Raw genomic sequence first — 23,027 nt, 5'->3', positions numbered from 1 at the left:
GTAGACATTTTGCTGATACATATATGTAGACATTTTGCTGGACATTTTGCTAGACAAGGAGGCCTTTGACAGTCAGAACTGAGAAGCTGAGAAACTGAGCTCATTTCTTCAGGTTGATTTAGTGTTTATTAAATGGTCATTTGCCATAGTTTCCAGTGACAGCTTCCTGAAGCTGATCATAGAGGATACTGGATAGACTATTTTACAGACTTCTCTGTACTTCCTCACATGGAATCTCCAAATCAGGCCCAACTAATATTCTCCAAGATAACTCATCGTTGAACTCTCCTTCCTTTTTTCCTGGTACTTTCCCAGAAGATGGTCTGGGATTCTTCTATTGTCTTTCCAAACTAACTGCAGAGTATAAATTCTATAACCTTCCTCAGAACCTGGCTTTTACTTCTCTTAATAAGAAACAGCTCTTGTAAATCAAAAGCTTTGATTTACAAAACTATTTTTTTTTTCCGATGTGGCACAAAGATGAGATTTTGGAAGTAAAATGTAGTATATTTATTTATTTATTTTTAAATTTAAAAATTTCTAATTTTCTTTTCATCAGGGTGGGATATTCTTTCATGTCATGAACCAAGTCCCCCTTGTTCTAAAGTCTACTATACAACAGTCTTTTATTATTTGATTCTTGTATTCATATAAAAAGATTTTGGTAATTGTGAAAAATCTTTTCCTCCTCCAACAAAGCCCATTTTTTATTTATTTTTTTTATTTTTTTATTTTATTTTATTTTTTTTTTGGCTTTTACTTTATTTATTTTTTTTCTTTTCTTTTTTTTTTTTAATTTTATTTTGTCGATATACATTGTAGCTGATTAATGCTCCCCATCACCAAAACCTCCCTCCCTTCTCCCTCCCCCCCTCCCCCCCAACAATGTCCTTTCTGTTTGTTTGTTGTATCAACTTCAAATAATTGTGGTTGTTATATCTTCTTCCCCCCCCCGTTTGTGTGTGTGTGTGTGTGTGTGTGTATGTGTGTGTGTGAATTTATATATTAATTTTTAGCTCCCACCAATAAGTGAGAACATGTGGTATTTCTCTTTCTGTGCCTGACTTGTTTCACTTAAAATAATTCTCTCAAGGTCCATCCATGTTGTTGCAAATGGCAGTATTTCATTCGTTTTTATAGCTGAGTAGTATTCCATTGTGTAGATGTACCACATTTTCAGTATCCACTCATCTGATGATGGGCATTGGGGCTGGTTCCAACTCGTGGCTATTGTAAAGAGTGCTGCGATGAACATTGGGGAACAGGTATACCTTCGACTTGATGATTTCCATTCCTCTGGGTATATTCCCAACAGTGGGATGGCTGAGTCGTATGGTAGATCTATTTGCAATTGTTTAAGGAACCTCCATACCATTTTCCATAGAGGCTGCACCATTTTGCAGTCCCACCAACAATGTATGAGAGTTCCTTTTTCTCCGCAGCCTCGCCAGCATTTATCGTTCATAGTCTTTTGGATTTTAGCCATCCTAACTGGGGTTAGATGGTATCTCAATGTGGTTTTGATTTGCATTTCCCGGATGCTGAGTGATGTTGAGCATTTTTTCATATGTCTGTTGGCCATTTGGATATCTTCCTTAGAGAAATGCCTACTTAGCTCTTTTGCCCATTTTTTAATTGGGTTGCTTGTTTTCTTCTTGTAAAGTTGTTTGAGTTCCTTATATATTCGGGATATTAATCCTTTGTCAGATGTATATTTTGCAAATATTTTCTCCCACTCTGTTGGTTGTCTTTTAACTTTTTTAATTGTTTCTTTTGCTGTGCAGAAGCTTTTTAGTTTGATATAATCCCATTTGTTTATTTTTCCTTTGGTTGCCAGTGCTTTTGGGGTCGTATTCATGAAGTCTGTGCCCAGTCCTATTTCCTGAAGTGTTTCCCCTATGTTTTCTTTAAGAAGTTTTATTGTCTCAGGGTGCATATTTAAATCCTTAATCCATTTTGAGTTGATTTTAGTATACGGTGAGAGGTATGGATCTAGTTTCATTCTCCTGCATATCGATATCCAGTTATCCCAGCACCACTTGCTGAAGAGGCAGTCCCTTCCCCAGTGAATAGGCTTGGTGCCTTTGTCAAAGATCAGATGGTAGTAAGTGTGTGGGTTGATTTCTGGATTCTCTATTCTATTCCATTGGTCAGTGTGTCTGTTTTTATGCCAGTACCATACTGTTTGGGTTATTATAGCTTTGTAGTATAGCTTAAAGTCAGGTAGTGTTATGCCTCCAGCTTTATTTTTTTTGCTGAGCATTGCTTTGGCTATTCGTGGTCTTTTATTGTTCCATATAAATGTCTGAATAGTTTTTTCCATTTCTGAGAAAAATGTCTTTGGAATTTTGATGGGGATTGCATTGAATTTGTATATCACTTTGGGTAGTATGGACATTTTCACTATGTTGATTCTTCCAATCCAAGAGCATGGAATATCTTTCCATCTTCTTGTATCCTCTCTAATTTCTCTCAGCAGTGGTTTGTAGTTCTCATTATAGAGATTTTTCACCTCCTTGGTTAACTCAATTCCTAAGTATTTTATTTTTTTGGTGGCTATTGTAAATGGGCAGGCTTTCTTGATTTCTCCTTCTGCATGTTCACTATTGGAGAAAAGAAATGCTACTGATTTTTGTGTGTTGATTTTGTATCCTGCTACTGTGCTGAAATCATTTATCAATTCCAACAGTTTTTTTGTAGAGGTTTTAGGCTGTTCGATATATAGGATCATGTCATCTGCAAACAGGGACAGTTTGACTTCATCTTTTCCAATCTGGATGCCCTTTATTTCCTTCTCTTCTCTGATTGCTCTGGCTAGTACTTCCAACACTATGTTGAATAGGAGTGGTGAGAGAGGGCATCCTTGTCTAGTGCCTGTTCTTAAAGGAAAAGCTTTCAGCTTTTCCCCATTCAGGATGATATTGGCAGTGGGTTTGTCATATATGGCTTTAATTATGTTGAGATACTTTCCCTCTATACCTAACTTATAGAGGGTCTTTGTCATGAATGAGTGCTGAACTTTATCAAATGCTTTTTCAGCATCTATAGAGATGATCATATGGTCCTTGTGTTTGAGTTTATTAATATGGTGTATCACATTTATTGATTTGCGTATGTTGAACCAACCTTGCATCCCTGGGATGAATCCCACTTGATCGTGATGAATAATTTTTCGTATGTGTTGCTGTATTCTGTTTGCTAGTATTTTAGTGAGGATTTTTGCATCTATATTCATCAAGGATATCGGCCTGTAGTTTTCTTTTTTGGTTATATCTTTACCTGGTTTTGGTATCAGGATGATGTTTGCTTCATAGAATGAGTTTGGGAGATTTGCATCCGTTTCAATCTTTTGGAATAGTTTGTAAAGAATCGGTGTCATTTCCACTTTGAATGTTTGGTAAAATTCTGCTGTGAATCCATCTGGTCCTGGGCTTTTCTTTGTTGGGAGCCTTCTGATAACAGCTTCAATCTCCTTTATTGTTATTGGTCTGTTCAAATTTTCTACGTCTTCACGGTTCAGTTTTGGGAGCTTGTGTGTGTCCAGAAATTTATCCATTTCCTCCAGATTTTCAAATTTGTTGGCGTATAGTTGTTTATAGTAGTCTCGAATGATTCCTTGTATTTCAGATGAGTCAGTTGTAATATCGCCTTTTTCATTTCTAATTTTTGTTATTTGAGTCTTCTCTCTTCTTTTTTTTGTTAACCATGCTAATGGTTTGTCAATTTTATTTATCTTTTCAAAAAACCAACTTTTTGATTCGTTGATCTTTTGAATTGTTTTTTGGTTTTCAATTTCATTCAGTTCTGCTCTGATCTTAATGATTTCTTTCCGTCTGCTAACTTTAGGATTGGATTGTTCTTGTTTTTCTAGTTCTTTAAGGTGAAGTGTTAGGTTGTTCACTTGCCATCTTTCCATTCTTCTGAAGTGAGCATTTAATGCAATAAATTTTCCCCTCAATACTGCTTTTGCAGTATCCCACAGGTTTTGGTATGATGTATCATTGTTTTCATTAGTTTCAATAAACTTTTTGATTTCCTGCTTGATTTCTTCTTGGACCCATATGTCATTAAGTAGAATGCTGTTTAATTTCCATGTGTTTGTATAGTTACCAGAGTTTTGTTTGTTATTAATTTCTAGTTTTAATCCATTGTGGTCTGAGAAGATACATGGGATAATTCCAATTTTTTTGAATTTATTGAGACTTGATTTGTGACCTAATATGTGATCTATCCTGGAGAATGATCCATGTGCTGATGAGAAGAATGAATATTCTGAGGTTGTTGGGTGGAATGTTCTGTAGATATCTGCCAATTCCAATTGGTCTAGAGTCTTGTTTAGATCTTGTGTTTCTCTACTTATTCTTTGCCTAGATGATCTGTCTAATATTGACAGTGGAGTGTTCAGGTCCCCTGCTATTATGGTATTAGTGTCTATTTCCTTCTTTAGGTCTAATAGAGTTTGTTTTATAAATCTGGCTGCTCCAACATTGGGTGCGTACATATTTATGATTGTTATGTCTTCTTGATGGATCAGTCCTTTTATCATTAAGTAGTGTCCCTCATTGTCTCTTTTTATGGTTTTTAGTTTAAAGTCTATTTTGTCAGATATAAGAATAGCCACTCCAGCTCGTTTTTCTTTTCTGTTTGCATGGTAAATCTTTTTCCATCCTTTCACTCTTAGTCTGTGTGAATCTTTATGGGTGAGGTGGGTCTCTTGTAGGCAGCATATAGTTGGGTCCTGCTTTTTGATCCAGTCAGCCAGTCTGTGTCTTTTAATTGGGGAATTTAAGCCTTTAACATTAAGAGTTGTTATTGAAAGGTGTTGATTTATTCCTAGCATTTTATTGGTTGTTTGGTTGTCTTAGGTGTCTTTTGTTCCTTGCTTTCTGATTTACTGTTTGGTTTCTTTGTTTGTTGGTTCCTTAGGTTGTAGATAGTGTTTTTGTTAGCTTGTTTTCTCTTCATGAATGCCATTTTTATTGTACTAGCGGGTTTATATTTTTCTTAGGTTTTTATGGCAGTGGTAGTTATTTTTCAGGAACCAAACCCAGTACTCCCTTGAGGATTTCTTGTAAGGGTGGTCTTGTGGTAGTGAACTCCCGCAGTTTTTGTTTGTCTGAGAAATATACTATTTGCCCCTCATTTCGGAAGGATAGCCTTGCAGGGTAGAGTATTCTTGGCTGGCAATCTTTGTCTTTTAGTATTTTGAAAATATCATCCCATTCCTTTCTAGCTTTTAGGGTTTGTGATGAAAAGTCTGATGTTAACCTGATTGGGGCTCCCTTATAGGTGATTTGACGCTTCTCTCTTGCAGCTTTTAAGATTCTCTCTTTGTCTCTGAGTTTTGCCAATTTGACTATGACATGTCTTGGAGAAGGCCTTTTTGGGTTGAATACGTTTGGAGATCGTCGAGCTTCCTGGATCTGAAGATCTGTGATTTTTCCTATACCTGGGAAGTTTTCTGCCACTATTTTGTTGAATATGTTTTCAATGGAATCTCCATTTTCCTCCCCTTCTGGAATACCCATGACTCGGATATTTGAGCGCTTGAGGTTGTCTGATATCTCTCTCAGATTTTCTTCCATGTCCTTGATTCTTTTTTCTTTCTTTTTGTCTGCTTGTGTTATTTCAAACAGCCCATCTTCAAGTTCAGAGGTTCTCTCTTCAACTTCGACAAGCCTGCTGGTTAAACTCTCCGTTGTGTTTTTTATTTCGCTGAATAACTTCTTCAGTTCAGCAAGTTCTGCTACATTTTTTTTCAGGACATTGATTTCCTTGTATATTTCCTCTTTCAGATCCTGTATAGTTTTCCTCATTTCATCATGATGTCTAGCTGAGTTTTCTTGTATCTCATTCAGTTTCCTTAGAATTATCACTCGAAATTCCTTGTCAGTTATTTCAAGGGCTTCTTGTTCTATAGGATCTAGAGTATGAGATTTATTAACTTTTGGTGGTGTACTTTCTTGATTTTTTGTATTTCTGGTGTCTTTTTTTTGGTGTTTATTCATTGTGGCAGGGGGTTTCACAGTCCACCGGTTTGAGACTAATGACTAACTAGGATGTTGCTGTGGTTGCCAATTTGGTATGGCTCCCGCTGTGACTGCTCAGTTGGCCTCTAGTGTCTTGTGTGTGTGGTTGCCTCGGGTCTTGGGCTTCTCCGGGGATCCACCTTTCTGGTCAGCTTGGACTCTGCTGGGCTGGTGGATCACATACCACAGGGTGTGTGATCTCTGTTGAGCTTTCACTTTCTGTACAGGACTTCTCCCCGTTCCGTGTGCTCTGGCCCAGGCTATTAGATCGTGCAGTGGCGACCCCACCGGGTGTGTGGTTTCTGTCGAGTCTCCGCCTCCCTGGCCGCACGTCTCCCCCCTCTGTGCACACTGTGCTGGGCTGGGGCGTGTCTTCTGCACCCCTCGTCTATCAGCTGGGCCTTCAAGACCCTGCTCAGCACCGCCTCGCCCAGGAAGTCTACCAGGTTTCTGCTAGGCACAGACGACCGGTCTCTCTGGGTGCCTTTGTAGCACTGTGTAGATCTTTCTCGGGTCTTGTTCACCTTTGTATCCCCCCGGTATAAACCGAATCTAGTGCCCGCCTGCAGCCTGGTCTCCGGCAGGTTCAAGCGGACCTGGGAACTCTCCTACCACACTATTCCCAACCAGAAATTCGTTAGGCTTTTTTCCAAACTGGTGGTCGCAGAGATGGTATCTGCCTCCCAGTAACAGGAAGTTTACCGGGGCTGGAGTCCAGGGTGTGGTGGAGTGACAGTCAGCCCGCCCGTACTTCCTAGTCTTCCCAACACTGGTCGGGATGCCCCACACCCCCAGCCCCGCCAGAGAACCGCGGAGGGAGTGGGAGAGGAGGCCGGCCCGCAGGGTCCGGAAAGCCCGGCGCCAGGCCAAGCAAATGGGCTCAGTGATGGCCGAGCAGGGCGGAGCTGCCCGCACCTGGGAAAATGGAGGCAGCACCGGGGCAATGAGTGGCCTGGTGGTGCAGGCGGGAGCCGCGTGGGCATCCACCCCCCGAACAGAGCTGTGCCAGGGATCACTCACAGTGATGTGCCAGGTCGGGCGCTCGCTCTGTCTCTGGTTTGTTGCCTTCCGTGTTCTCCGCGCTGCTGCCTCGGGCTGTTCAGTCGCGGCGCCGCTCGGGCGCTCCCAGGAATCTTCTTTAATGCCGGCCTGAAACCTCGAATCCTGAATAGGGCAGCTGGCTGCCTTCAGTGTGGCCCCAGCCTCCGGGATCCTGGCTGCATCCACAGCAGCCCTGGCGCCGTGTTCCCTGTTTCAAGACTCGCTTTTGCAGCTAAGAATCAGTTCTTTTCCTGCTCCACACTTCAAAGCTGTTGCCGGTAAATGAGGCAGCCTCTCCTGCCGGGGGCAAAGTGGCGTTGAGCCCCCACGACCGGCCAGCAGCAGCAGTCCTCCCTTAAGAGATGGCCAGAGAAAGGTCCACAAGTTTCCCGGCTGCCTGAGGCCCAGTGGCCACCTTTTCCACCTCAGCTACTCCGCGCCAGCCACCGCAGCCGCCGCCATCTTGAAAAAAAAAAAGCCCATTTTTTAAAAGATTATTATATTCCTAAGTACTCAAAAATTCTTTGAGTCTCAGAGCTACACAATGACTAAAACTTCTCTCTCCTTCCCTGGAGAAATAACCCTCATACCTTGGCTTTAATGGTGGAAATGATGCAGGGAAGGAATCCAACTACTGATAAGGTATTATTTTCCCAGATTTGTTACTCGGCTTTAGGACACCTTTATTATATTTTCAATAGGAATTACTTTGATTTTTGGTTGGCAAAGCCAAATGTTGCTAGTATGAAATGGCTGGTTATTCCTCGTGCAAAGATGTTTAGTTTCCTGGCAGGAAACTTCCTTTGGAAATCCCTGACAGGTACTATCCACCCCACCCCTCCCCTCTGCCCAGATCGCTTAAGTGTCCACATTTTCCAGAGGCAGGACACCATGTTGCACAGCTTCTAGGATGCCATTCATATCCACATAAGTTGTGTTTGAAGTAATTTTACAATGGGTAACCTATGCTGTAAGCAGTGGCCCTGAATATACTCCAATTGTTTGACAGCTTTATTTGTTAGAAAGGACAACTGGTGACAGCTACCTTCAAACATTTTAAAGCTTCTATGTAGAAGAGTTAAAATAACTGTTTTCTGTATAATTCCAAGAGCTAAGAATAGATCTAATGTGTATACTGTACGAGAACACATATTACACTTTTAATAAAATGAAAAACTTTTTAAAAGTGAGAATTGCTCAAAAGTAAAGCAGGTCACCTAAAAATAAATGGAATTCCTATCAGTGAAAGTGTTCAAATATAGTTTGGACAACCCCTTGATAGAAATATTGTACAGGGACTCAGTCATCATAATACATTAGTAAAATAAGATAGTTTTTAAGCTCCTGTCCTATGCCAAATCTCAGAAATTCAAGAGGTCATTAGAATTGTTGGCACTTTGCTTAGAGATGTAAATAAAATTTAAACTCATTCTAAAGCTGTCATTGGACTATACAAAGTTGTGATTATTATCAAGTTAGATGTTTTATTACTCAATTCAGACAGCTGCCCTTAAATAATGATGGATTGAGGGGGTCTGTATTCTTCTCCCAGATTTCTTTTGACTAAGCCTTTGGGAATAAGTTAGTGCAATCTAAAGATTGTAATCTTTAAATATCAACCAAAGGTGCTTAAAGAAAGAAAGATAAGTCATAGTGCAGGAGTAGGCTGGGAGTAATTTATACCTGGAATGCCTTCAATTGATGGATAATCACCTGGAAAATTATATAGAGGAGGATTATTAGGCCATATCTTAATTCAGCTGGAAATATGCCATAAATGACAGGTGATGGGAGAGACAAATGGTAGAATATCCTACAGATATTTGCCATCTTTCTCATGGAGAATACCTGGCATGCTATTTGGGTAGAACTCACTGAATCCATCTCCTGGGGGATTTCACCTGCTCATGGCTTTGGACCTTAGCCATAGGTCCAGCAACTGAAAGCATCCAGGATCAATTAGGCTCAAGCACTGCCTCATATAACTCAGAAGACTATGATGGAGAAATCAGAATGCCAATGTTGCAATTTTCAGTTAGAACTATTACTGCCAATTGATTAAAATTATTGTGCCTCTTAGGGCACCCAGGCTGCTGGTGTCATTGAGATAGATGAATTAATAACACTGATTAAGACTTTGTGTATTAGGTTATAAATTTGCTTTTTTTGGTTTGTTCAAATTGTACTCTAACCCTCTAACTCCTTGAGACCACATCCTGGTTCCCAGCTTTGACTGTGGTCATATGTTTCTCAAGTTATCTGAGGTGCTTCTCAAACTATCTGTGGTGAAGACAGTTTATTTTCTTCCTCCAACACGTCACACACTGCTACTTGGATAAAATACAATATAAGTAAGTGATAAAAATGAAATAAAAAGACATACAAAATAAAAGCACAGTTTTTATTATTTAATTAAGTGAACATAACCTCAAAAATTTCTAAACAAATATCCCAGTCTTTTACTTTCTAAACTATAATTCCCAAGCAGAATAGTTAATGTAGTGTCTAATTAATGTTAATGAACTTGGGGAAATATAAAATATGGTAAAGCTTTACTTTTTATGTATTGTGTGAATAAATTATAGTGCATTAGAGCCCTTGTATAATCAACGCAATTAGTATATTTATATTCATTAAATGGGAAGTGGAGAGCAGATTTATGATTTTAAATAGCTATAGAGGTCTGTAAAGCTTTATTTAACATTTAAGATATAAAACATAGGCAAGTATATTAAAGTATATCAAACAGACTTGAAACCAAGCCCTTCTGAAAATAATAAACCAACTTCCAAAGCTATACTGTCCATGTAAGAAAACATGATATTATTTATGTTGTCATTTTGAGGGTTAAATTTTGGGTAAAATGTGGGGAATATATGGTCAATAATGGTGTCAGGATATGCAGAATCACTGATTTGTTCACTATCACAGGGAAACATTTTGTAGGTATGTAGAAGGAACTCATTTCATATACACACACCCAAATCCCTTTGCTCTGATAAGTTGTTGACATGATGAGCCATAATGATGACTTCCATCATAACAACCACTTGCAAACCCTCTTAGGACAGTTTTATTTAATGTATTAATTGACCTGCCATTAAGCAAATAAGTTTTTAGCTATTGTATGAAATTGTGAATCATTCTTCCTCAACCAGTAAAACTTAGTCATTTGAATGTCATATACTTCACTCAGTGTGATTGAAAATTGGGCTTTTCTGGTGTCTGGCCGTACTACTATTTTTATCTTTTTTTTTTTTTTTTTTAAACTCTCAGTCTCCAGCTTTTTCAACCAGTATGTGCTTTTATTTCTCCTCCATGTCAGACTTTTAAAAACTAACCAACCCTCACTACAAACTCTAGCACATTCCTATCTTTGGGCTTGACTTCTTGGATAATACTTAAGCCCCCAATTCACAAGAAGAACCCCATATTCTTAAAAGTTAGAGAAATTATACCTTAGTTCTTCTTAGTGCAACCATCATTTTTCTTACTACCTGATCCCAATGTTTTGCGTTCTTCATACTGATATTTTGGGGCAAAGGGTCTCTGTAACCTTGAAAAATCATCTTCTATCAATGTTCAGCTATTTCTCTTAGTGGTGTGTCCAGTAACTATCTGGTAGAATCAATCCCTAGTACAGCTGCAAGCTTGCTGTTTCATGCCTACTTATCTGTACACTGTATTCAAATATCATGTTCATATATTTTCAGACATATTCATCATATAGTGGAAATGACATTGTCTTTACCATACAGGGGATGGAGATAGTGTTTTTATGAAAGACTGGCCATGTTTATTGCAACCATAGCCCCCTTTAAGCTTCATTTCTATGGCAAACTCATTTGGAAAATTGAATTTATCATTATAATGGTCTCCTAATGCCTTATCAATCACCAAGTCTAGGGACATGATTGTCAAAAAAATAATTTCACACTGAAATATTTCCTTTATGGGGATACTTCTTTTTGATAATGCTCACTATCCTTAAGCAAAGAATAGTCGCACCTGTTGATGAGGAGCAAAGATGTTTCTCCACCGGCAACTACAATCTGATGTAGTTCTGTATACACTGCCATGCACTATCAACCATACTTTGCAGGTGTATTTTCCTAAGTCCTCCAAATCTATCTCAGATCATCTCATGAGCTTTCTCTTCATGAGAACTTAACAAGTACAGATTTATATGATAGAATCACCTACCCTTAATATTCCTTGTCTAGGGAATTCATGGGTGGCCAGCTAATCTCACATATGCTTGTATGTTTGATATCAAACATACCAAATGAAGATATGCCTGTGCCAAAACCTTGAGTTGAACATGTTTTAAACTGCTGGTGCTGAAGGACCACTATTATATCCACAATAATTCATTGTCTTTTTAATAGTAAAGCTAAGTTATAACTAGTGAGCATCTACTAAGTGACAAGAACTGTGTTATTATGTGTTTGTGTATGTGTGTGTGTGTGTGGGAGGTATAAATATAATTAAGATGATGTCTCTTCTCTAGGAACTCACAATAAATTCCAAAATATACATATCAATGGTCAGAAAATAATATCATAATAGTAGGCTGTGGTAATAATCACATAAGGGTTGTAATAGAGATACATACAAAGTGCTGTTACAGCTTAGAGGAGAGAATTGATCTTTTGAGGTCTGGGATGAAGGGAGGCTTTGAAGGAGTTGATGAATATGAGCTGCATCTTTAGAATTGGCTGGGCTTTGACAGGTTGATGAGGAGGTGAAGGGATGAAGGATCTGGTATGGTGGTGTGGGCCAGGGAGTGGAGCAGAGTGCATGTGAAGAAAGGCTAAAAAAACCTCCAAACACTGTAGTTTCCTCTTTCCTGATTGTCACACATTTTTAATTTTGTAAGGGAGATGGAAGAAAATCTATTGAAGCAATTGTTTTGGATGTTTTGATGTGATCACAGCATTGCTTATATGGATTGTCAAACAAGGGATGAGCTCATAAAAGGATATTAATGTGTCGTTTTCATTGAGCAAAGTAGCATTCCAGAAAAGGTGATTTCAAAGGCACGTGGCTCTTGCATTGCAGCCTTCAGGGGCGATGTTTGATCACTGAAAACAGGCTTCTTTGTTCCAGCTTTCTCTGATGTTTGGCATTATCCTGAATGCATATGCTTTGACTTGGAAAGAATCAGTCTGTAAAGATTTAATAGATTCGAGATTTGCATATTCAAAATACATGTCTTGTGGTTAAAATGAAATGAAAACCATTTTAATATGTGTGTCTATATATACACAAACATATTTCAGATACACATCTCAGCTAATTTTTAAAAAGCAATTATACATATTGTATGTGTTTGTTCTGATGTTATGAAAGTTGGCTATTTTTAAAATTCACCATTGTGTGTTATCACTGAGGAAAAAATATATTTTAAGACACATTATATTGATGATAACAAAGTACAAGAAACTTTCCAGTTTCAGGGATTTGAGATTTGCTCTATGTCCTTGTCACCTATCATAGACATAACTATCTAGGGCTGGACATCTCTGAACACTGTTTTTATTAAAAGTGAGCTGACAGCTTTCTTGGTTAGAAAAAATTGGAAGTCACTAAATATTAAAGGGAAATGTTAAATATTAGCATTTGCCTGAGGTTCTTCTTATATGACTGAAAAAAGTGATTTTTTTTTTTCAAAAGAAGAGAGATGCTTGGAAAGAGACCTGAAGAGTCAAAAGCTTTTCATGTAGTGACTAAAACTCTCAATTTTCTCTTCATAGAATCTCCAGCTTCCATTCCCTGTGAGTTGATATATATATATAATCTCACACAAATTCATTTCATTTTGAATTTCAATTAAACCTCAGTGACACCCAATGCTGCTTCTGCACATCCTCCCTTCTGTGGTTAGTTTTGCAACAATCTCAAAACAGAGACTATTTCAGTGATACATTTGTTGCCTAGACCAATGTTTTACAAACCTTAATCTACGTATAAATCATCTAGGGATCTTGTTAAAAATGCAGGTTCTGATTCAGCAGGTCTGGGTCTGGCCGAGATTCTAACGAGCTCCCAGGTGATGTGGTGAACCACGCTTTGGACAGCAAACACCTAGAGTACAAATGGTACCTCTCATTAAATTGGTATTTGTTCCTGGACTGTGATAACTGGAAATGTAGATTCTCCAACTTTGGGGTTGCTTTGAACTTCAAATGACTTTTTTTTTGTTCACTGGTAAACAAAAAGTCATAAAAACTCTGCAGAATCTGGACTCCCTCTACTTTTCTGGTCTCCTTTCTTAGCACTTCTCCTTTTTTACTTTTGAAGGTAAAAAAATAGTTTTACTTCAAACTATTTGAAGTTTCCAGAATGTATCAGGCTCTTTCACATGTCAGCACCTTTTAAAATACTATTTCCTCTGCCTGTCCTAGAATCTTGTGACAGTCCTTTAAAACTCGACTCAGCTGTCATCTCCTCCAGGAATCCTTCCCTGATCTCTTTCTCAAGTAATTGCTTAATTAAATACTTCTAATAGGCTCCCACAATGCCTTGTATTTCCAAAATCATAGCTTTCTCATAATCTGTTGCAATTATCTGCTTACTTGCTTGTTCCCTTCAAGGCGGCACTTCTGGGGGGATGAGATTATGCATTTTCTGATAACTACTGCCTATTACAATGTCTGACACATAGTAGGTTTTTTTTTTATAAAAGATTGAGAATGAATGAAGAAGGGAGGTTTATGTGTTGTAGTCATACAAAGGTATAATTCAATATTTTCTCTCATGAAGCTTAAAATTGAGTTGGGAGTAATAAAAACTAAACTCATAAAAAGTTAAGTATAGGGTAAAATAGTACTAAAGATGTAAAATGTTAGTGTGTGATTAATTGCTAAATGAGGATGATAGCAAATAACCATTCTGAGTTCATTGGAGGAAAATGTCACTTGGGGTTCTTAATTATTTTTTCAGTGGTCCACAAAGGACTTGAGACTACTGGTGATGAGGCAGGAGCTGCTCAGTTTCCCTGGGTTCAGGTTTCAGAACACATTTCCAGGCTTCAAGAAATTCCCCAAGGTCTCAGGCCCCTCCTCCAAGCCCTTCCCCAGAGGAGAGTTAGTGTTGCTTATTGGACCTATGTTCAGCACCAACAGAGGAGATTGAGACTACAAGGGGTAGTTTTATGCAAATCCAGTCGTTGAACACGCTCATTATAAGGAATTTATACAGGTTTATATGACCCCAGTGACTGAGTACACTCAGTGGAAGGTATTTTATCCTTTGAATGACCTTCCACTGGAAGTGCTAAAGAGCACAGAATATTCTTGAATATATCTGGTGCATGTGATAGGATTTGACCATTGAACATGCCCTAAAAGGAGACCAACTGAGCATGTGCAAGACTATATTACATAACTGGGAACCACCCCCTTAGTTAATATTCCTCAGATAGCACGAACATATATTTGATAGTGAAACTGTAAAAGCTGAATCCTGGCAGGAGGTGGGTCTGTTGCTCACTGTCTCTGAGGCCAGCCTGCACTCTGCCTGTGGAGTATGTATCAAACTTACTTTCAGCAAGCGGCTGCTCACTCTCTTAAGCCAACCTGCGCTCTACTAAGCTTTCAGTGTGTATTTCTTACTTTTGTGTTAAACTTGGTGTGGGCCCTGCTCAGTCTCTGGAGCTCGGGAGCACTCTCTCTGTGAAATCTGTGTCTCTTATTTGTTACAGTAAGCCTGTTCTTATTTTCTACTGTGACTCTGCCCTTGAATTCTTTCCTGTGGCAGAGTCAAGAATCTGGTAAAAGGAGGAGGTGGGTTGAGGCCAGCTATCAGGCCTCCCCAGACCCTCTCCTCCAGCATCAATATCACTAGGTACTGGAGTTAATGAAAGTATGAGCACATGTGTAGTTAAGGGAATAGTGTGAGAAAAGGATGGGGCTTGTGGAAGTATATAATCAAAGCTTGTGGAACAAAAAGCTTGTCTGCAAAAATGCTCTTGGTTAAGTAACGGACAATAATGTTGGTGTGCTGGATTTTCATTTCCATTCTATCTGGGAGGCTGACTTCTGTTGGGCCATCAGCAGCTCCCTTGTCCTCTGGCTTCTGACAGAATTTGGTTAATGGGATACCTTGGGAAAAGAGTGAGGTCAGGACATTTATTTTCTTGGTTTGCCTAGAACTGGCTGTGCCTCTATGTGAAATGCCCATATGTTATACTGCCTCAAATTACTCTAAGTTGATTGTGCCCCATTACCTGTTGGGACTCTGATACAATCACAGAGATTTTAGAGTGACATTGAATGCCAAGCTTAATAAGTTTTGTTGTAACCATTAATGCTATGAAAACTTTCTAGGTGCCTGCTACATAACAGGCAAGATTTTATGAGATGTTTCAATAGAGAAAAACTTAGAAAACAAACTAGAAACCCTAAAATACTGTGCCTGCATACTTTACATTTAGTGTGGTAAAGAGGACATAGACCATCTTGGAGATAAGGAAAATTTGATATACTTAAAAGCTCATGGTTCTGTAATGTTCGTTTACATCAGCCTTTAGTTTACTGTTCACTTGTAAAGCAATAATATGCCAGAGATGTGTTTTTCGGTTATTTTGTTTTTACTAGGGGTAGATGAACCAGAACTATTGCCTCTCCTCTTTCTTTCTGCTCATCTTCTGGTTATTTCACTGCTCCCTGTCTTTCCATCAGGGGATATAAAAGGTAAATAAATGGATAAAAAACATAGCTTTAGCATCTATGGTAAAAGGTTTGTCAGGAAGGAGACCGAAATTCTGAACTAAAATGAAGCTTTTCAGTTTATCTGGATTGGTCTGCCCCCTATTGCCACAAAGGTATTGAAAGTTGTCTCCAGCTTGTCAAAAACGAAGAGATAAAAACATCTTATATTCATGATAATAAAGACAACCAGATCAAATAAATAAATATAATTATCTTAATGTAAAGTTCTGGTGTGTAGATTCTTTGTCTTTGGGTCTCGGACTGTATTATGACCTTGTTTGCAGTACTTACTTAGAACATTGTGGACTACTATTAGCCTAATTCTGTGGCCAAGCAAAAATAGATTCTAAATCCCAGCAGTGGAAGACATGTTTGTAGTTTGACCATGGAAAGATGAGCTCTAAAGGTTCTGAGGAAACCATGCATTCAATTTACAATGAGAAAAAAAATGACGTTTTTTTTAACACTTTGTCTAGTGGACAAAGTGAAAATCTAATATATTTTCTGGTACACCCTGTACGTTTTGCCAAGCTTGATTAAATTCCTGTTTAGCAGATGACTAAGAGAGGAACTGAGTAAAAACACTTTGTATGAGGCTTTTGACTCTTTCCTTGTTCTTTACTGTTCACTTCTTTTTAAAAAGCTGTTTTTACTTTTTTTTTTTTCTTTTCAGGCTCTATTTATGAAATGTTTGGAAATGAATGCTGTTTGTCAACAGGAGAAGTGATTAAAATTACTGGTCTCAAAATTAAGAAGATAATAGCTGAAATTTGTGAGCACAGTGAAGGTTGTGAGTCCCCACAACCATTTGAACTGCCTATGAATTTTCCAGGTACAGTATAGTGCAACCACTTCACATTTCTATACTAGATTGTGAATAGTTATGTACATCTATACAACCGAAAACAATGAAAAAGTGGTAGTTTGTTTTCACTCTAAGATAGTGGATGAAAAAGTCAGAATTATTGAAGTTCAATTATTTTAAGGATAATTAGAAGAAAAATATTTACTCTCCTTTTAATAAACATACTCTACTTAAGAATTAGTCTCATGGGTTAAAAAATATTGAGTGAATCCCAACTATATGTCTCACTAGCTGTGCTAGATAGTGAGAACTGAGAAACAAAGACATATTTTCGTAAAGTCTGTGGAACTAATTAACATCACAAACATACCTACTTTCTTTATTCCTACTGCCGTTACTAGCTTCATGGATCACTGCTGAATTTCCCTGCCTGATCTTACTGACAAGTCTCGATGTTCTTTATCTAGTCAATTCAGACTTCCAAAATTAGCTCAAATATTATGCCTTTTAGAAAACTTTTGCTGATCCTCTAAACTAGTCTAGATATCTCTCTTTTATGTCCCCACAGTATCTTGGGTACCATAGCGTACACATCATTGGGTAGTCATTGATGATTTTCTTGTTTGTCTTATTGAAATATTTTAAGCTTTGCAGCCAGATGGTCTCTGTAACAACTACTCCACTCTGATGTTGTAGCATAAAAGTACCTTTAGATAATGCATAAGCCAATGAGCACGGCTGTGGCTCAATAAAACTTTGTTTCCAAAAACAGATGGCCAGAGGAATTTGGCCTGTCCACTATAGTTTGCTGACCTCTACTAAAACTCCTTGACAGATGAAATATGACATATACGACATTGTATATTTAGGACTAAGCACGATTTCTGGCACAGAGAATGTGCTCAATAGTTGTTAATTGAATGAATGAAGGAGTAATGGAAGAGAAAAATATCATAAACGTTTGCAATATAGTGAGTTTCATGGTATGATTAAAGTATACATGGGATCTATGGAGGTTTGATAAGGAATATCAAACTGCAGTTGGTTGTGTTTCAGAACATGGATTCTGGAGTCATTATATTTGAACTCCAACACTACCACTTTTTAGTTGTGTAAACTTGGAAAGTTACTTACCCTCTTCCCCACTAAAATGGGAATAATAATTCTATCTATCTCCTAGTGTTATTGGGAAGACTAAATATGGAAATATACTTAAAGTGCTTAGAATGGTACTTTGCCTATAGCAATGACTATAAAAAATAAGTGTCAGTTTTTATTACCATTATTAAGATTACTGTTACTATCACTGGGGCATAAGGAAAAGCTTTTCAGACAATGTTATAATTGAGCTGAAGTTTGGAGAATGAGAATAAATTAGCTATATCGAAGAGCGGATTCTTCCAAATGCTCTAGAATCCTACCCCTTTCAGTTGAACCCTTACCCATTGTTCAGTCCTAACAGTTCCTTTCTTACCTCCATCCTTTACAATGGTTCTCAAACTTGGTTCACATTAGAATCACCTAGGAAACTTTAAAAATCCCAATGCTCAGGCCACTTGCATGAGATATTCTGATTTACTTGGCTGTATCAAAGTCTAATCATCAAGGTTTCTTAGAGCTCACAGGGTGATACTAATGGGCAGACAAGGTTGAGAACCATTGCTTTATAAGAAGCCTTTCTTAAGTACTTAATTTTGATGTAGCAACTCCTTTTTCTGAATCAGTATAGTCTTTCATACCTTAATCACTGCATTTATTACATTTTGCATGTAATTGAAATTATTTGTGTGCTTGTCTGACTAGCAGCATCTGCCTAATAGATCACAAGGTTTCTGAGGGGGAGAATCTGAATCTCATTTATTGCTATAATCCCACACTGTTTAGGAGAAGATGCACATAATAAATATTAAGTAAGTTAAAATGACTAGAATCTTTTGGTAGAAGGAGTGTTTCTTATTAGAGTAGTGAAAACACTTAGCTTTTGGCTGACGGTTTAACTTGGGGAGTTGTTATTTAGAATATCCCTTTGAGCTTCCAATTGGTGTGATAATCCTGCATCAATTGAGCAACAATTTGAAAACAATGTTTACAAAACTAGTTTTATTGTAAGAAACAGAGTTACAATGGAGGGAAAGTGATTGATGATGATCAGGGAATATTTTTTTTCAAAGAGGACTCCTTTCACAAGCAACTAGAGAGAAAGATAAACATAAAGACCACGAATATTTTTTAAAAAATAAATCTCAATAGCAACATCTCTTTATTTATACAATATTTAAAACTTCCAATTTAAACTCCCAATTAGATTTTAAACTCAAAAATTCTAATACTATTTTAAAACATCCTTGTTATTTGTGAATTTTCCAAATTTCCATTTGGTATTGATTTGTAATTTAATTCTATTGTGGTCAGAGAACATATGCTGTATCCTTTTAAATGTATTAAGACTTGTTCCATGAATTAACATGTGGCTTATGCTGGAGAATTTTCATAAGCAATTGAGAAGAACGTGTATTCTACTCTTGTTGGGGGGAATGTTCTACAGTTATCTGTTGGCTTATAGTATTGCTCAAGTCTTCTGTTTCTTTGTAAATCTTCTACTGAGATCTATTCATTATTGAAAGTGAAGTATTAAAAATTCCAGCTGTTATTCTTGAATTGTCTATTTTTCCCTTTAATTCTGTCGGCTTTTGTATAATGTATTTTAGGGTTCTGATGGTAGGTGTATATGTGTTTATAATTGTTATCTATTATTGACAGAGTGACCCTTTAATCATTTAATATTTTCCTTTGTCTCTAGTAACATTTTTTTTGTTTTAAAGTATATTTTGTCTGATATTAGCATGGTCAATACAGATTGCTTTTAGTTACTATTTGCATGGTCTATTTTCTTCTATCCTTTGACTTTCAGACTGTGTGTCTTTGAATCTAAAGTGTCTTTTGCAGATAGCATATGGTTGAATGATATTTTTTAATCCATCCTACCAATCTTTGCCTTTCAATTGGAGTATTTAATTTGTTTACACTTAATGCAATTAGTAATAATGTAAGATTTACAACTGTCATTTTTCTATTTGTTTTTCATATGTCTTACACCTTTTTGATAAGCTACTATGAACATCCATGTGCAGGTCAGTGTGTGGAGATGTTTTTAACTCTTTTGAGTAAACACCAAGGAGTATGTTTGCTGCACCATATGATAAGAGGATGTTTAATTTAGCAAAATTGCCAAATATCTTTCAAAGTGACTGAACCATTTTGCATTCCCACAAGCAATGAATGAGAGTTCTGCTTTTTCAGATGTTTTTTCCTTGCTTTTCTGTTTTAGAAGTGCCTATTGACATATCTTCAAGTTCAGAAATTCTTTCCTCAGTCATGTCAAGTCTACTAATGAGCTTCTCAAAGGTATTCTTCATTTCTGTTACAGTGGTTTTGATCCCTAGCATTTTTAAAATTTCAAAAAATAAGAAGCAATAATTTTTTCTTAGAATTTTTATCTGTTCACATTGCCCATCTATTCTTGCATGCTCTCTCTTTATTCATTAAACTCCTTAGCATATTAATCATTCCAACACCCTGTCATATCTGAGTCTGATTCTGATGCTTGTCCTGTTTCTTCAAACTGTGTTTTTGTGTTTTTGCCTTTTAGTATGCTTTGTAATTTTTCTTGCTAGCCAGCCATGATGTACTGGCTGAAAGGAAATATGGTATATAGGCCTGATGTCTATGCTTCCTTGGGGACAATTTCTATTGATTTCTCCTGCCCTCCACCAATGTATGGGCTTACTTTCTTGTTCCTTTGCCTGTCTCATATTTTTTTTTGTGAGAAACTGGATATTTTAAGAGATATAATGTGACAACTGCAGAAATCAGATTCTTGCTCATTTCCCAGAGTTTGTTATTTTTATTGTTCATTTAGTAAATTTTCTGAACTAAATCTGTGAAGTCTGCATTCTTTGTCATGTGTTGCCACTAAAGTCCCTGATCATCTAGCTTAGTGGACAACTAGTTTCTGAACAGAGATTTCTTTACACAACTGAGACCAGGAAGTCTTCGGTCTTTTTGAGGGGATCTGTGTTCATTTTGGGGCATACCTTTAACACTCAGCCAGGCAATTAAAAATTCATACTTAGCCTTTACTTCCTACCCATGTAGAGCCTCAAAGCCAGCCAGAATTGAGGGTTAACGGCCTTCTCAGCTCTTCCTGAGAAAGCACACAGTTCTGGGCATGTGAATAGTTCTACACATGCAAGTGGTCTTCTGGATTCTCAGGAATTTATTGGGGTTTTTCGATGTCCTTATGGACCTGTTTTTTTCCCAGCTTCTCTTTGTAAGCTTTTGGGTTAGCCTACAGTTTTTCTCAACCTCTGCAAGCACCTCCAAAAGTTAAGAAATTCTGTCATTGTTTTTGATGTGTGCTCTAGGGAAAAGGTTTTTCCCACTGAATAAGTTTGAGATGAGATCAAACAAAGATAGCCATGCAAGTATGATCTTCCAGGAAGCCACCAGACATGTCAAAGAATGACAATTCTCTGGGATTGAGCTTTTAAGGAAACTTAACCCCTTTCTGACCCCTACCGTGATTGCTAGGCTACTGGTTTTTCCATGATTGCAGACTATTACTTTTCAAAGCTACCATGGAGCTGAAGTTGGGGAAAGGAATGGACGGGAGAATGGAAATAAAACAAGTTAAAATGCCACACAGTTTGCTGTTCTTACGAAATTGTGCTATATTTCTTTAATAAATGCTCCCACAATTGCTCTGATTCTTTGTTAATTTCTAGAGTTCTGAAAAAATTCGTCATGACACTATTTTTTGTTTCCTCATAGTTTTTACGAAGGAGACAATTTCTAGTGGTCCTTGTTCTACCATTTTTGTTTTTGTGATGTCATTCTTCTCACCAAGTTTTTTCTTCTGAAAAAGAGTTCTTTAAAAAATTATTTTCAAGTTTTCTTTTCTTATTTTTGAATGAATTAATATTAAAATTCTATTTTTAATCCCTAATATTATAAATATTAATATGTTTCCCAATTAAACAAAAGCTTTTAGGGGTTTTCAATCTTTTTTTATTTTAAAGTTTTATTTTTACTTAAGTATTGAAATCCTATAAACATATACAAAAATATAGAAAATCATATAGACAATGTGTACTCACCACTTTCTATCTTAAGTTTTTTTTTTACGCTGGTGAAATGTATACATTAAAAGAAATAAAAAGCAATCATTTCAGTTCTGTATGGAGATAAACATACTGATTTAGAAGCACAGTTTGTTCTTTTAGAAGACAGCCCTTCTAGCTGAACCCTTTGATGAGCTAGAATGCATGCTATTCTTGCCAAAAATGATAAAAATATACCCTGATATTTGGTAGTTGATTGCATTATCCCCAAAGACTGGTAAATCATATAATGTTTGGTTTATAGTGAAGAATATTCCAAATTTCTGGACTACCTCCTGGAAAGATTTGTTCTTCCTTTATAGTGTTTTGAAGCATGAATACTAAATGTTTTCTCATTAGTCATGAGAAATATCCTGAAAAAAAAAAGTGTCTCAATGCATCTTTATGATGAACAGAGATTTTTTTCCTCCAAACAGTGGGTTTACATTAAGTGTCTCTAAACCATATGTTCAAAGAAGGCTGTTGTTGCATCTATAAAACCACTGTTAAAATTATAAGGCTAGATCGAAGACATTTTTCTGACTTAAATTTTAGACCATATTCTGTGAATTTTATTACTGTGTAGGAATTTTGTTTCAGGAGATAGGAGGCATGTAGGAAACGTGGTAGTGAAGCTTAGAAATGGAACGCCATCCACTACCCTATATCCTATCCTGTCCACATCTCACACTCAAATGAATATCCTGATGATGTGCCAGACACTGTTCTTAATACTTTTACATATAAAACTTTTCTAATCACTTTTATGTAAATATAGATTACTAACTAAATTCACATTTTGCAGATGAGAAAACAAGAGCCCAGACTGAGAGGCTGAGTAACTTTCTCAAAGTCACATAGGAAGTGGTTATGTTGAATCTGCACTAGTGCTGTCTAATAGACATATTATATGAGTCATATAAGTCACTGCAGATTTCCAATAGCCACATTTGTGCATAATAAATTAGCTCTACTTTAAGCAACTTAAAACAACAAACAATTATGATGCCATTTTCTGAGGATGAGGAATCCAAGAGTGCTTCAAATGGTAGAGTTCTGGCTCAGGGTCTCTCATGAGGTTACAATGAAGTTGTAGGCAGGGGATGCAGTCTCTGAAGATTTAACTGGGACTGGAGGATCCATTTCCAAGTTCATTCATATGTTCCAGGAGGTTTCAGTTCTTTGCCAGATGGTCCTGTAGGGAACCCTCTCTGTAGGGTTCCCACTGAGCAAGTGATCTGAAAGTGAGAGAAAGCCCAAGACTGAAACCACAGTCTTC

At 37.3% G+C, this 23,027-nt stretch overlaps 1 protein-coding gene across 1 annotated transcript in view; it reads left to right on the top strand.

Moving 5' to 3' along the window:
• THEMIS (thymocyte selection associated) overlaps positions 1-23,027 on the top strand; it is a 179,659-nt gene that overhangs the window by 25,309 nt on the left and 131,323 nt on the right. The window contains 1 exon segment of the mRNA XM_063098116.1: positions 16,458-16,616. Within this exon segment, the coding sequence (XP_062954186.1) occupies positions 16,458-16,616 (159 nt within the window).

The sequence above is a fragment of the Cynocephalus volans genome, chromosome 5 (assembly GCF_027409185.1).
Source record: "Cynocephalus volans isolate mCynVol1 chromosome 5, mCynVol1.pri, whole genome shotgun sequence".
NCBI classification, from domain to species: Eukaryota; Metazoa; Chordata; class Mammalia; order Dermoptera; family Cynocephalidae; genus Cynocephalus; species Cynocephalus volans.
Note: the sequence above shows the minus strand (reverse complement) of the source record. Positions and strands in the feature narration are given on the sequence as shown.